Below are 15379 nucleotides of genomic sequence, written 5' to 3'. Positions count from 1 at the left end.
GGTCACCTGTCCTAATACTTATGTAGGTTGGTGCCAAATTTTGTTTGATATCGCTCCTGTGAAGCGCCTTGGGACGTTTTACTACATTAAAGGCGCTATATAAATGCAAGTTGTTGTTGTTGTTTTAGACGGTGCAGAAATTGGCACTCGCTCCAGTAATTGTACCTTAGTTGTCGGTCATGCCCATATTCTGCAGTAGAGTGGCTCTGACTGACATCGGAGGGCAGTGGAACTGGGAAGGTCACTGGCGGAGCCTGGGAAAACATCATGGGGTTACTGAAGAGTGGTGCTACCAGACTGTTACGTGATTGGATTTGCAAGCTGGCTCGTTGAAGTTGACCTCCTTTCATAAACTGCTGTGGAACCTGCAGGAAGTGAACAATCAGTTAACCCTTATACAATATGTTTCGAATTGTCATGGCTGAATCTACGATGCAATTGGGAACGAGGGGGTATAAATTTAAGATCATCCTCAAAAGAATGAAGTGAAAGGTTAGGAGAATTGTTTTTTTTTGATGTAGAGATTTATTAAGACATGGAATACCGTACCAGAAATAGGGGTGGAAGCAGAATTCACAATAGCTTTTAAAAGGGAAGTGGATAAATATTTGCAAAAAAAATAATTAAAGGGTACAGGGAAATAGCAGGGGGATAAGATCCAAAACTGGTATCGGCACAAATGGCTGAATGGGCTGTAGAATTCTATTTATAACCGAATGAAATCTGTTTACTCAGTGGAAAATAAACTTTAATCTTTTATTTACGAAAGCTGATTGACACATCACAGTAATGCAAAGAGCCGAAGATCTCAATTTCAACCCCAGTCTCTCCTGCTAACTCGTATATGAGTTGATGATCTTATCTAAGTCATTTGGTCCAATGTTAAGTGGAGATGAGGCACTGAACAAAGCGGAAGGATGAAAAATTGGTACATTGGTGCAGATAGAGTCAGTGAATTGCTCTACACATAGATATAGATATAGATTGTTTCAAGCTAAAGTTAATCAGATGTTCTACTCTCAGAAGCAAACGTTTTCTAGCCATTTCAGAGTGACCAGGGTCACTATACATCTTCTAACTTCTAGTGAAGTATGGCAAATGATTCCCCAATAGGTATTATGCTACAATGATAGACATCAAGCTAAATAAATTAAACAATCGCCTAGAAATTACTGTTCATGACTATTACAAGTTTAGGGCCTGTCTTAGATAGTCTGTTGGATACATCAGTTCTGGTTATTCCTGTAAGCGGTCCGAGTGTCTTAAGTTCGGGGGTGTGCCCGTACTGCCTAATGCTTAACTATATGATCGTATAACCTAGGGGTGTAAGAATAGGAACTATTGCTTGTGATGGGAACTAGTCTTTTGCATGTGCCTCCATGTGCGTCTCCACAATCTTTTCAAGGGCGGACCGAAACATTTACTGTGACGGAGCCAGATTCAAAACATTAAGTTGCTTTATTTCATATCTTCTGCCGTTTTCAAGATGAATGGGGGCCACCCTGACTAATGGTCCTGGAAGGAGACAATTGACCCTTACTCTATCAATTTGAATTAGACTGTGAGCTGTGACAATTCACAAACTGGCCCATTTGGTTTCAATACGCATCGTCAGTGGCTTCCCCTTTTTAAACCTGTGCGAATTCATTTTGTTTCAAAACACAACAATTAAACACAGCCCAATCTCAATCCCAAAATCCTTTCCTTGAAGAAAAAAATCAAAAATGTCAAAATTTGACAGCAATATTAATGTACAGATTCTCAATGCATTTGTATGACATTCCTCTGTCAGCTACTTTAATAGAGCTATTAACCATTTAACATATCAGAAGATATGTGCATGAGTTAAGCAGCTGTATGCTAATATTGTGAACAGCAATTTCGAGGCTAATGTGACAAACTAGGGAAGGAATAGAGAGCTGTTCCTGCATATAATCTGCTTAGTCATTTACCAAAACCCTTAATAATTAATTTTTATATATTTTAACATAAGCATTTTTATTCTTGACAGCTGAGAAGAAAATTTAAAGTATGTTTTACACTTCTATTTAGGCTCTCTAAGAAATTAGAATTTATTTTTTAATCCAAATACCTTCAATAGGAATTAATTGCTTTGGCCAATCAATTAATGGCTTAATTGGCACTCGATTATGTATTGTACTTATCATATACCATATTGTCAACACTGGCAATACTGACTCTAGAAGGTGATATTAAATATACTATCTCACTGTTCTGCTGACTGGAAGATACCAATGAATAAATAGTTTGGTACATACACTGTATATTTTACCGAGTTATGTTCTATAATAATGTAATAATATGAACTAGACCCAGGTCACTCTGAAATGACAAGAAAACATTTGCTTCTGAAAGTAGAACATCTGATTAACTTTAGCTTGAAACAACCTATATCGATATAATATATTAAAATCTTACATCTGTGTAAACTTCATGTCAACATTTTTCATTATAAAAGAAAGAAAAGAAAGACTTGCATTTATTTAGTGCCTTTCATGACCTCAGGACGTCCCAAAGTGCTTAATTTTTATGTCCACATTTATAATGGAACTTACCTATGTAAACATGTCGGTAGAGGTGTTGCAGCATCACCACTGACATGAGCGTGCAATTACAGTGTAACAAGTTTACATTGGCAGTTTCTGTTACAAATGAGGGAGTACAAACATATAATGAAAATGTATAAAAATAACGACAGAATGCATAGATGTAAAATGGGGACTGAATTATGTCTATGTGCCCTGGTCCAATTATCCCCTGCCCAATAAGGCTGCTTCAGCTGAAGACTACATTTGGTCTTGACTGCCTGTGTGCAATCCTATGGGAGATCGACTAGTTATAGTATTGTTCAGAAATCTAAATGATCATGTGCTAAGGTCCCCTCTGAAGTTACACCCAGTAATTTGTAGGGAAGGCATTACCGGCACTAATTTCACACTTGGTTCCCTGAGGAGTTGCTGGGATGACGACAATTGTTGGCCACATAATTCAGAGTCTACAAGAGCTTGCATCTGCTTGCTGGACAGGCATGGTGTTTGTATGATAATTCCTGGTTGCTGCTGTTGTTGCTGCTGCAGCTGCTGCTGCCCTTGATCTTGTTGCTCCATTGCATTAAATCCAAGTGAGGAAATGGGTTGTTGAAGCAGCATCTATGAACATATGAACAAAATGAATTAAAATGTATCTCAAATTGTTTCCCTGGAATGTACCATGGTTGTGTGAGCACAGAATGATTCTTAAAAAGAGGCCATCATGTTTCCCTGAAATTCCTCTCTCCGCTACTTTGGAGAGACATGAGCTCATGGGGTATTTTATTAATCTGATTAATGTCTCCACTAAAATAGTGGAAAGAGGAATTTCAGATAAATGCATTAAGCATTTATACACTAATATCCCACAAAGTAATTTCAGAGCCAGAGTGTAATCCCGTGCACAGAGGTGAATGAAGTTTTAAGATGAAATAAGTTTTCTCATCAGGGGTGTAAGTTCATAACTAGATGAGCTGGTATTGGAGTTTGTTGGTACACTAAACACTGGAGAATATGGCTCCTACCCCCATTCTTCTTCAAACAGTGAGCACCCAATCTTAACAAGACTTATCATCTAATTTACTCTCTGGACGCTATTGTGTGTTAGAGGAGGCACACGTCAGAGGACAAAGAGTAAATAAGATGACAAGTATAACCTCACCATCTCAAGCACCTGCTTGTGCCCACTCTGAGGCTTTGGCAAAGCCCTGGCAGAAGTTCAGATACCTGGGGCCCGATATTAGGAGGGCGGCGGGTTCTCAGCGGGGGGTCGACTGGGCGTGTGGGTAACGCGCCCAGTGAAATCGGGGTGCTCCGCACGGAATCGCAGCCTAATTGGAGCCACTTACCTGCGCTTCCAGGTTTCGCGCTGGAAAGCTGCGCAGTGGGCAGACTGCGCAGGCGCAGCATAGACTGTCAGCTGGAGGAGCCCTATTTAAAGGGGCAGTCCTCCACTGACTGATGCTGCAGGAAATAGGAAAAATTACAGCATGGAGCAGCCCAGGGAGAAGGCTGCTCCCAGGTTTAATGATGCCTCGCTCCAGGTATTATCGGATGGGGTGAGGAGGAGGGGGAGGACAGAGATCTTCCCCCCGGCAGGCGGGAGGAAGCGGCCTGCCTCTGCTACCAAGAAGGCCTGGCTCGAGGTGGCAGAGGAGGTCACCTGCACCACCAACATATCGCGCACCTGCATACAGTGCAGGAGGCGCTTCAATGACATAAGTAGGTCAGCCGAAGTGAGTACACTTACTCATTCCCCTACACTCCGTCTGCCACATCATTGCCCCCACCCCGCATCTCCTTCTGTACTGCCAACATGACTCTATCACATCACTCCTCACACCCACTCAAAGCTCACCCTCACCTTATCTGCACTTACTCACCTCGCCAGAACTCATCCCGCCACTACCACTCAACCCAATCCTCATACAATCTCATGGCTCTATCTCATACTCACCCTCTCATGCATCTCTTTCACGGTCAGCCTCACTCAACCTGTGCTGCAGCCACAGGGCATGCATCACATATGTGCAGTAGGCAGCGTAACGCAAACGTGTCGTGAGCATGAAGGGGATGCACAAGGGTGTTTGAGGGTTTGTCATGGTGTTCATCTATTTTTAATTTCTGATCAACTCACATTACATATTATATTGTCACCACTACTGCCATGTCTTTGCGAATCTTGTCTGGTTTGTGCAATAATGCCCTTTCCTGAGGATCACAATGAAGACCCACACCTGATGCCACCCATTGTGTCACTGCAGAGTGGGTGTAGGTGTATTTGCAGGGCTCTTTTGTGCAGAGGATTGAGAGACGTTGGCGATGTCCCCGGTGGCACCCTGGAAGGATGCGGAGGAGAAGTTGTTGAGGGCAGTGGTGACTTTGACAGCGACAGGTAAGAAGATGGTGCTCGGGCCAGCCAGGAGCAGCTCAGTATGAAGGAGGCTGCAGATGTCTACGACTACATGTTGAGTGACTCTGAGTCTCCGTGTGCTTTGCTGCTCAGAGAGGTCCAGGAAGCTGAGCCTCGGTCTGTGGACCCTGTGGCGAGGGTCGTGCCTTCTGCGACGCATCTCTCTCTGCGGTTGCCCTCCCTCCTGCTGTGCAGGTGGATGTGGCACAGTACTGTGTTGTGGGGCTCCACGTGTCAGAGGTGGACGGCGTGGCCGGCGAGGCTGGTGATGCTGTTCGTCCTCCGAGGAGGTCATGACTGCAGCTACGCCGGCCCCCATCCGGAAGATGTACGTTTGAGGGGGTCCGCAAGGTAGGTAAATGTGTCTGGACACCGGGGTAAGTGTGCAAGTTGGTGAATTTGATTGTTAGGAGGAGGGTGGTGGAGGCCAAACTTTGTCCAAAGTGACAGAGTGGCCTCCTGCAATGAGTGAGGGTCTCCCCCCACCACCTGTCAAATGGACCTTTGCAACTGCCACAGGCTGATGGCTGCAACACGTCCATTTGAACTGGGAGTGTTTCTCCCAGTACGGGAAACAGTCCCAATTGTTTGCAAAATCCCACCCCTCCCAAAATGTTATGTTAATCAGTTCTCTAAACGACCTGAAATACCTTAATGAGTACTTTAAGTGGCACCCCGCTGGCTTTAATTGCTGGCGGGAGTCCCACATGCGGGGGCTGCGCGCGCATGTCAGCGCGTCACTGGGGAACCCGGAAGTGGGTGGGTTGGAGCCGGGCTCCGGACCAGCCCCGGGAATCCCCGATTTTCGCTGCCCCCCCGCCACGAACGCACCCGCTCGGGGGGGTGAAAATCGAGCCCGGGGTCTTGTAGGAATGGAATGGTGTGCACCATCGGCAAAATGCTTTTTGTTAAATATATCGTCAATAATAAAGAGAGACTGGGGCAGCTTAAAAAAAATCAGTCTGAAGAGGGAAGGTATTTTAATAACCATAGAAGGCTCCACTGTTGTAAGGCTTAAACATATCAATCTGAAGATCTCGGGGCGTGTGGAAGTGTTGCTCTCCTTATTGGATGAGTTTTGCTAACTTTTTAGGTACATGGAGCACCTTGAGCTGGTGAAATGATTCAGTGGTGGAGAGGAGAAGGAAATATTGGCACAGGGGCTTATCCCACCCTACAAAAGTGTGCCTAGTGTTTGATCAACAGTACTGCAAAATTGATAGTAGCCAGGGATCAGTTGTGAGACCCAAACTGTCTTCATGGAGACAGAAAGGCAAATTGGCAACGAAACAATTCACATAAATATCCATCAGAATCATACCTGGAGATTGGAATCATGCACGAGCTGGAGCTGTTCCTTAATATGATGCAGCTCCTCCTGTTGTGTCTTTATGTTGTCCTGCAGGATTCGGGTCCTCTCCTCCAGCTGTTCCTTTAGCTGGTGCATTACACCCAGCTGTGCAGAACATTGGTACATGGGCTGCAGTGGAAACACAGGCATCAGCGAAACAAATATCCAATAGAAACTCACGTCGTCAATCACAAACCAGCGAATGATCTTCCAATAGACTTGCTGTGCTCTCTGTCTAAGTCAGTTTCTTTCCAGTGCAAAGGAATGCTGGATAATACAACTAGCAGGCAGCAGACAGCAGCCCAGTTAGACTGCGAACGTGGAGAGTCAGATACAGACAGCCTTCGAGCACCAGTCATCACCAATAGTGCAGAATGTACAGAGTAGAGTCTGGGGACTGAATTTATGGAGGGTCTTTAATAAAGCTAAGTATTTAAGATTTATAAAAATATTGAGGACCTGAAATTACACTGTGGGATAAGAGTGCGTGAACGTCTAGGGAGATATTAAATGTAGACAAATTATTTCAACTAGTTAGGTTAGGGAGGACCAGAGGCCGTGCTTACAAGGTACGTGAGGGCAGAACTAGGCTGGATGTTAGACGGTTCTTCTTTTCCCAGAGAATAGTGGATTCTGTGGAACAGGTTGTCTGATCATGTGGTGAATACTGAATTCCTTCAAAAGAGAGCTGGACCTGTTTCTGGCTGAGGTGGCAATCACCTCGCAGAAGAGGTAAGCATCTTGTAATATTAGTCTCGACTAGTTGCAATCACCTAAAGGGGCCAGAGAGGAATTTTCCAGATATTCCCCCCCCTAATTGGCCTGGGATTTTAATTTGTTTTTTTCGCCTTTCCCAGGAGGTTACACGGCTCCCAGTGAGTAAGGAGCGTCTGTATCATGATGCATCAAACATCCCGACTGTATGGGGCATGCTAGATGGACCAGTGGGTCTTTTCCTGTCTGACATTTTCATATGTTCGTAAAGTTTTTTTGGTTATATTAAGAGATAAAGAAAAATGAGGGATGGAGTGGGGCCACTGAAAGTGGGATCGGGTGAGGGCATGACAACTGTTGCTACGCAGGCTGCATAAGTGTGAAATAAGTTTCTTGCCTCAGTTTTTACCAAGGAGGAGGCAGGTAACTCGGTTGATTTGGAAAGGGAACTAGAGAATGTTGCAAACATAAGTTGTGACACGATTCACATTATGCCAAACCGCTGTGCAAACTTAAGGTAAATAAATCTCAGGGGCCGGACAAGATGCATCCTTGAGGAACTAAGCGAGGAAATTGCAGGAACTCTGGCTCAAATCTTCCAGAAATCACTGAATCCTGGAGAGATGTCTGGGGGACTGGAAAAAGACAGGTGTTACTCCTATTTTTAAAGAAGGTAGCAAAAGTGACCCAGGACACTACAGGCCAGTGAGTCGAACGTCATTGTGGATAAATGTAAGGAATCTTACAACACCAGGTTATAATCCAACAATTTTATTTTAAAATCACAAGCTTTCGGAGATTATCCCCTTCGTCAGGTGATCTCCGAAAGCTTGTGATTTTAAAATAAAATTGTTGGACGATAACCTGGTGTTGTAAGATTCCTTACATTTGTCCACCCCAGTCCATCACCGGCATCTCCACATCATTGTGGATAAAGTTATGGAAACTCTTATTAAAGATAAGATCATGGACCATCTGGATGATTGAGGAAAGGAAGCTGTTGGCAATATCAGCAAGCATTCGCCAAGGAAAGGAAGTTGTGTGGTCAGGAATTGGATCTCTAGGGTTTTGAGAGCACAGGAGGTGTGGGGAGGGAGGGCAGGAGGACGGACCGACAGACCGACGGACCAACTGACCTTTCATGACCTCAGGACGTCCCAAACCGCTTTTCAGCCAATTAAGTACTTTTGAAATGTAGTCACTGTTGTAAAGTAAGATATGCGGCAGCCAAATTGCGCACAGCAAGGTCCCACAAACAGCAATGTGATAATGACCAGATCATCTGTTTTAGTGATATTGGTTGAGGGATAAATATTGGTCAGGACACGGGGAGAACTCCTCTGCTCTTTTTTGAAATAGTTCCGTAGGATCTTTTACATCCACCTGAGAGAGCAGACAGGGCCTCAGTTTAACGTCTCATCTAAAAGACGGCACCTCTAACAGTGCAGCACTCACTCAGTACTGCACTGGAGCGTCAGCCTGGATTATACGCTCGAGTGTCTGGAGTGGGACCTGAACCCACAACGTTCTGGCTCAGGTGAGGGTCCTACCACTGAGCCACGGCTGACTCAAAGGAAGTTGGGAATTGGACTGAGTGCTGGTAAGGTGGGAAGCAATAGTTTAAAGCCGAAGTGATACGGGCAAAGTTTATCAAGTGCACCAGTAAACTTGTTTTCTGCATTACTGGGTTAAATATAGTTGCTAAATGACTCAAAGATTTATAATTGTGAATCACAGCAAGGCAAATCCAGCCAATATGTACCATGGGAGGCTGTTGAGTGGAGATCGCAGCTGGAGGCATTGGCTGCTGTTGATGTGCATCAGGTGACGGCTGGACTGACATCAAGGCCTGTGAAAGAAAACAGCAGAGTCCATAATAAAAAGGTACTTTATTGAGCAAAGATAGCGTGAAAGCAGAAAAATGTCCTTTGTCACCAATAGATTTTACATTCCTGTGTTCCTGGTGCTATAAGCCAACCATTTAGTCCACTCTTAAAATAATTACATAGAATTTACAGCACGGAAACAGGCCATTCAGCCCAACAGGTCTATGCTGGTGTTTATGCTCCACACGAGCCTCCTCCCTCCCTACTTCATCTAACCCTATCAGCATATCCTTCAATTCCTTTCTCCCTCGTGTAGATTCCCCTTAAAAATATATGCTATTTGCCTCAGCCACTCCATGTGGTAGCGAGGTCCACATTCTCACCATTCTCTGAGTAAAGAAGTTTTTCCTGAATGGAATGGCAAGCTCCCAGAGAGGAGGATGAAAAGTCCCGGAGGAAGATGCTACCGACTAGTCTGATCAAGAGCGGGTTTGCTTTTGTGGTTTAAAGTATCATACGATTTGAAGCACTTCTGCTTGTTTGGGACACGTGTACTGCTGAGTGTCTGAGTCACACTTTAGGCTTCGGTTATCTTGCTGAATATGATGAAGATACAAAAACTCACCTGACTGCTAACTGGCTGCGATGTCTGTGCTGACTTGTCCTGCAAGCTCATGTTCACTGATTGTCTGGAGGGTGTGCTTGCTTCTGTGCGTACTTTGGATGGTGTTGCTGAAAACATCAAGCATTCACTGAATCAAAGACAACCTGACTTTCTCTTGGGTGTAAAATAGTCATTAAAGGAAACTGATATGAAAATTCTGATGTATTAAAAATAATAAAATCCAGAAATACTGCTATTCACCCTCTCCCTTCCAAATACACATACACAGACAATTTCAATAGGAGTACTGTTTAACAATGAAAACTCAATACCCTAGTATTTGCTTTAAAGTGCATTAAGTTTGGCTGTAAACAATCGTCTAGTTATGAACAGGCTTACTGTATTTTAGTTGAATTTGAACTATGTACACAAAGTGCACTATATATATATTTTATGTGTATATATTATGTTAAACAGTGAGAAATATACATTTAATTCTTACTCAGAAATGAGACAGTTACAGAGTATTATCATTCATTATGACGTTCTCTCCCCTGGACAGACTCCTTCATCCTGAATATTTATTATAACCTAAATCTGAACAAATCTACACTGTGCTGTGGCTCTGTAATACATTCCAACCCAAACTTTATTTCATGTGTGTTATTATAAATCCTCAACTGAACATATAGCAACACCTCACACAGTGTTCTGATTTCTCAAGTACTTGCTTACTTTAATTTTAAAGAAATAATTATCTAATCATTTGTTTTGGGATACAGTATGTGAGCAATTTGAGATATGACATGTGGTAAGTGTTTGGGAGGAACAGGTGACTTTGGACCTCTGGTTCCGAAAGCTCTCCTTCACTGGGATTTCCCTCGTGTTGTGTCTGGGTCTGTTGGAGACTAATTGATAGAGATTGATTGCTCTGATTAGTCAACAACTCCATTACTGTTGTATCAACGCAACTACCAGGATGGTAGAAGGTGAATTAGATGGACCTTGGTCTTTTCTTCGTCTAGCAATTCCTATATTCCTATATTTCTTCTCTGTACTACACCCCATCTTTATATCATAATGGAAAACAAATGAGCAATACTATTCTGATGCGAAGGCTGCAGCAGAGAACTTTATTGTTCACTTACATGGAGTGTCTGACAGTGCAGTATGAAAGGATTTGTGCAAAGTTGGAGATGACGCTGAAGATGGTCGACTGCCGCTGAGTCTGTCTACGGGAATGTCCTGGGCACTTTCATATTGCCTGCTATCCATGTTGCAGTTTTGAGTCTATAATGTGGCAGGAAAAGGAACATCTCTAAACAAGAAATAGTGATGACATGCACATTACCGAGAAGGTTACAACAATGACTTGTATTTTTTTATAGCACCTTTAATGTAGAAAAACATTGCAAGGTGCTTCACAGAGTTATAACTAGATAAAGATGGATGCCGAGCCAGAGAAGGAGATATCACGAGGTGTGATCAAAAGCTTGGTGGGTATTAAGGAGGGTCTTAAATGATGAGAGGGAAGTGGAGAGGCGGAGAGGTTTAGCAAGGCAATTCCAGAGCATGGGGCCTAGGCAGCTGAAGGCACAGCTGCCAATGGTGGGGCGAAAGAAGGGGAGATGCACAAGAGGCCAGGGTCAGAGGAACAGAGAGTGTGGGAGAGGGCTATAGGGCTGGAGAAGGTTACAGAGATAGGGAGAGGTGAGATCATGGAAGAGATTTAAACACGAAGATGAGAATTTTATTTTGAATTAAAGTCTTTGGGGGGGGTCGAAAGCCAATGTAGGTCAGTAAAGGACAGGAGTGATGAATGAGCAGGTCTTGGTGCAGGATAGGTTATGGGCAGCAGAGTTTTTGATGAGCTGAAGTTTATGGAGTGTACAGGATGTGAGGCTGGCCAGGAGAACATTGGAATAATTGAGTATGGAGGTGACAGTGATGTGGATGAGGGTTTCAGCAGCGGATGGGCTGAGGCAGGGGCGGAAGCGGGCGATGTTACGGAGGTGGAAGTAAGTGGTCTTTGTAATGGAGGGGATGTGGAGTCAGAAGCTTACCTTGCGGTTAAACAGGATGCTGAGTTTGTGAACAATCAGTGGTCGGGGAGGGAGTTGGATTCAGTGGCGAGGGTACGGAGTTTGTGCAAGATTAACAGAGTTGGTTTAGAAATAGGGCAAACCTGATGGTAAAATAGAGAGGGCACATCCTGCTTCAATATAAAGCCTAATCGTACATTATTTATTGTTAGAGAGAAAAACATCCATCTGATTTTGTTTCAAAACTGTAGTGATCAGAAAAACTAAGAACACTTTGACATATAATGTAAAAATGATCACACACTTTTCAGACATGCAATTATTCTTCTTACTCTTTAAATGAAGTCCCACTCCCCTGCTCTTCCCCTGTAGCTCTGCAAATTTTTCCTTTTTAAGTATATATCCTATTCCCCTTTGAAAGTTACTATTGAATCTGCTTCCACCACCCTTTCAGGCAGTGCATTCTAGATCATAACAACTTGCTGTGTAAAAAAAATTCCCCTCATCTCCCCCTGGGTTTTTTTTGGCAGTTATCTTAAATCTGTGTCCTCCGGTTACTGACCCGCCTGTCGGTGGAAAGAGTTTCTCCCTATCTAATCTATATAAATGCTGTACGATAGGGCTTAAAGAAACGTGAGCTTTGATCATTAAGGCTACTTGATCAAAACACTTTGACAACCACATGCTGTTGACGCTACCTTAAGCGCTGATGGAATCAGGATTCCAGGAGAAGATTCCTCGAGGCCCAGTTCCCGTTGTCGTTCTGCTCTGACTTCTGCATAGCTGCAAATCAGGGAATGGAGCCAAACAATTTTGTACTAATTATTTATACCATCAAGAAAGTGTGACAATTATTGACAGCCGTGACATTTTCAAATCTGTACAGGACCAGTGCCAAGTTAATAAATAAATGTATTATACTTCAAAGTTCTCAAAGCATCAAAAAACTGTCATTACTGACGGATTGAAATAATTTGAACCATGACCAAAGTTTTTATATATACACACACAGAATTGTTACGAATTCTAGGGGCCAAATGTTTCTCGCACTGAGACATTCCACTATTTACAACTTTGATTTGTTCTTCACACAAGTCTCCAGTACACCACAGACCCTATGAATAATTCTGGATCAGGTTTTGAATTTCTTCACACACTTGAAAGTAGATCTCTTCCTTTGACTTCAAATCATTCAGATACACAACATCAACATTTGCTGGCCTCCATCTCTTTACTGTGCTTTAAGTACATTGGCCGCACGTGCCCATCAAACAAACCAAGATGGATCTGGAACTATCTAATTCCTTGTACCCCTTCTTCTCTTGGTCTTCAAAGTGCAACGCAGCAAACTACAAGGATTAATATTCTAAATGTTGCCTGATTACGCTCCTGTGAAGCGCCTCGGGACGGTTTACCATATTAAAGGCGCTATATAAATGCAAGTTGCTGTAAAGATTGCAATGCATCGCATGGACTGTGCTGTACATAGATGCCTAGCTTTTAATATTACTGGTGTGTCTCCTGTGGTATCGCTGACGGTGAGGATACGATAGAAGTTTGTATGAGATGTGGTGAGTGCCTCAATGTGCTGTAGGTCAATGCTGAGACTGGGGAAAGTAGGTGCCAAATTTACGGTAGGTAGGTTTTGAGTTTGTTGTAGGCATGCGAATAAGTTTTAATATTGTTGGTGTATCTCGGTATCGTTGGTCGGAGGATACAGTAGAAGTCTGTGAGAGATCTGGTGAGAGACAGTAAGGTAAGTGGATAGTAGCAAAATGCTTTTTGATTGGCCAGGAGCCAGTCAGGAATAGTGGATCGTGGCAAACTCTTTTTTTGATTGGTTCCAAATGCCAGTTGGTGAAAGTGATTGTGGCAGAGTATTTTGTCTTTATTCCTAAAGCATTCTCCTCCACTGTCAGGCGGGGGACTAACTAATTAAAAGCAATTGGAGACATCAACTACTTTCCTGAGAGAAACACTGTTGAAAAGTGAGTGAGATTGCAGTGAGTCAGTCTACAGCTAGAGGGCAGTATAAGTCCTTTGTTCTGTACATAGCTGCCTGTGTGATTTATCTCGCAAGGCAAAAGTTACTCGCTATTTGTACCCTATTCCGTTAAAAAAACAGCAGTTATTGATTTTGAATCACAAGCTATTTATTTACCATTTTATCACACGGAGGGAGTCACTGGTTCATCTGGTAGCTGTTGGTAGAACTCTGACCTTTGAGTCCGAAGCCTTGTTGGGTTCATGCCCCCCCTACCCGCTCCTCCCACTCCAAGACCTGAGTTTATAATCTGGGCTGACACTTCCGCTTGGTACCGAGGCAGTGCTGCATTGTCAGAGGTGCCACCTTTTGGATCAGACATTAAACTGGCACCCTGTCTGCCTGCTCAGGTGGATGTAAAAGATTCCATGACACTAGTGGAAGTGAAGGAGGGGAATTCTCCCAGTGACCTGGCCAGCATTCATGCCTCAACCGACACCAGAGAAACAGTTTAATTGGCATTTCATCACATTTGCTGTTAGCGGGATCTTACAGGGTGTAAATTGGCTGCCACGTTTGCTTGCGTATCAACAGCACTTCAAATGTAATGAATTGGATGTAGGCACTTTGGGATATTCTGAGGATGTGATAAGGTACTATATAAATACAGGTTCTCTCAATCTACCAGCAAGTTGTTACATGAAGACTCTACATTTACACCAAACAACAACAACTTGCATTTATATAGCGCCTTTAACGTAGTAAAACGTCCCGAGGTGCTTCACAGGGGCGTATTCAAAGAAAATTCGACACCCAGCCACATAAGGAGATATTAGGACAGGTTTGGTCAAAGAGGTTGATTTTAAGGAGCGTCTTAAAGGAAGAGGGAGAGGTAGAGAGGCAGAGAGGTTGAGAGGTTTAGAGAAGGAATTCCAGAACTTGAGGCCTAGGTGGCTGAAGACACGGCCGGCAATGGTAGGACGAAGAAAATCAGGGATGCGCAAGAGACCTGAATTGGAGCAGTACAGAGAGCTCGGAGGGTTGTAGGGCCGGAGGGGGTTACAGAGATAGGGAGGGGCGAGGCCAGGGAGGGATTTGAAAACAAGAATGAGAATTTTAAAATCGAGGCATCGCTGGACCAGGAGCCAATGTAGGTCAGCAAGCACAGGGGTGATGGGTGAATGGGACTTGGTGCGAGTTAGGATACGGGCAGCAGTGTATTCGCACGGATACATCTACTGTATCCATGATAGTATTCTTGGCTTTATTGTGCGGTTTGTATTCTGTATCACTGGTGTCAGTGCAGCACTGCTTTTTTTTTCCATAGTGCTTATGCAAGGGCGAAACTGCGGTGCTGTCAGTGCCTCAGTGATTTACAAAATGGTTCTGGCAGTGGGACACTAAGCAGCCCCTGCAGTCTTTGCTGCAGCCCCTGCCACTTCTGGCACTGTCTAGCCCACAGCACATTCTACAGCACGCACTGCACTCTCAATACCAAGCACACATATGTGATTTAAACATCTTGATAGTCGAACATAACTGTGGCATGTATGTGTAAAAACCATGAAACTCATACAGCTTCCTGCACCAGGTGCTGCCGAAACAGAGCAGGTATTGTACCAGTGCCGGCAGCATGAAGTCAATTAACACGCTGGGCAATGTTTCTTTAAAGGGGCTGAATTATCTTGTGAACCACGGAGGACAGAAGCTTCACAGAGTCAAGGCAGGGATATCTGGCATGGCAATGCTCAAGAAGATCATTATCATTAATGCAATAATGTGACAGCAGCCTCAAAAATTGTTGGGCCTTTCTGCTCTGTGAATAGTTCTTCCCTCCTCCCCCAATCCTTGCCATCGTTGATGCAGTTATATCTACTTGCATATTGTTAACTGAAC

The 15379-nt window shown here is 43.7% G+C and overlaps 1 protein-coding gene across 3 annotated transcripts in view; it reads right to left on the bottom strand.

Moving 5' to 3' along the window:
- The window catches only part of npas2 (neuronal PAS domain protein 2), a 195326-nt gene that overhangs the window by 13956 nt on the left and 165991 nt on the right, over positions 1–15379 (bottom strand). For all 3 annotated transcript variants that reach the window (XM_067997284.1, XM_067997285.1, XM_067997286.1), the window contains 7 exons: positions 12198–12282; positions 10606–10747; positions 9479–9585; positions 8790–8876; positions 6284–6442; positions 2943–3170; positions 166–365 (listed from right to left, as the gene is read on the bottom strand). In XM_067997284.1, the coding sequence (XP_067853385.1) occupies positions 166–365; positions 2943–3170; positions 6284–6442; positions 8790–8876; positions 9479–9585; positions 10606–10747; positions 12198–12282 (1008 nt within the window). The remainder of the gene's footprint in view (positions 1–165; positions 366–2942; positions 3171–6283; positions 6443–8789; positions 8877–9478; positions 9586–10605; positions 10748–12197; positions 12283–15379) is intronic.

This window comes from Heptranchias perlo, chromosome 15 (genome assembly GCF_035084215.1).
Source record: "Heptranchias perlo isolate sHepPer1 chromosome 15, sHepPer1.hap1, whole genome shotgun sequence".
In the NCBI taxonomy this organism is placed as follows: Eukaryota; Metazoa; Chordata; class Chondrichthyes; order Hexanchiformes; family Hexanchidae; genus Heptranchias; species Heptranchias perlo.
This window is presented reverse-complemented; position numbering and strand designations above follow the sequence as displayed.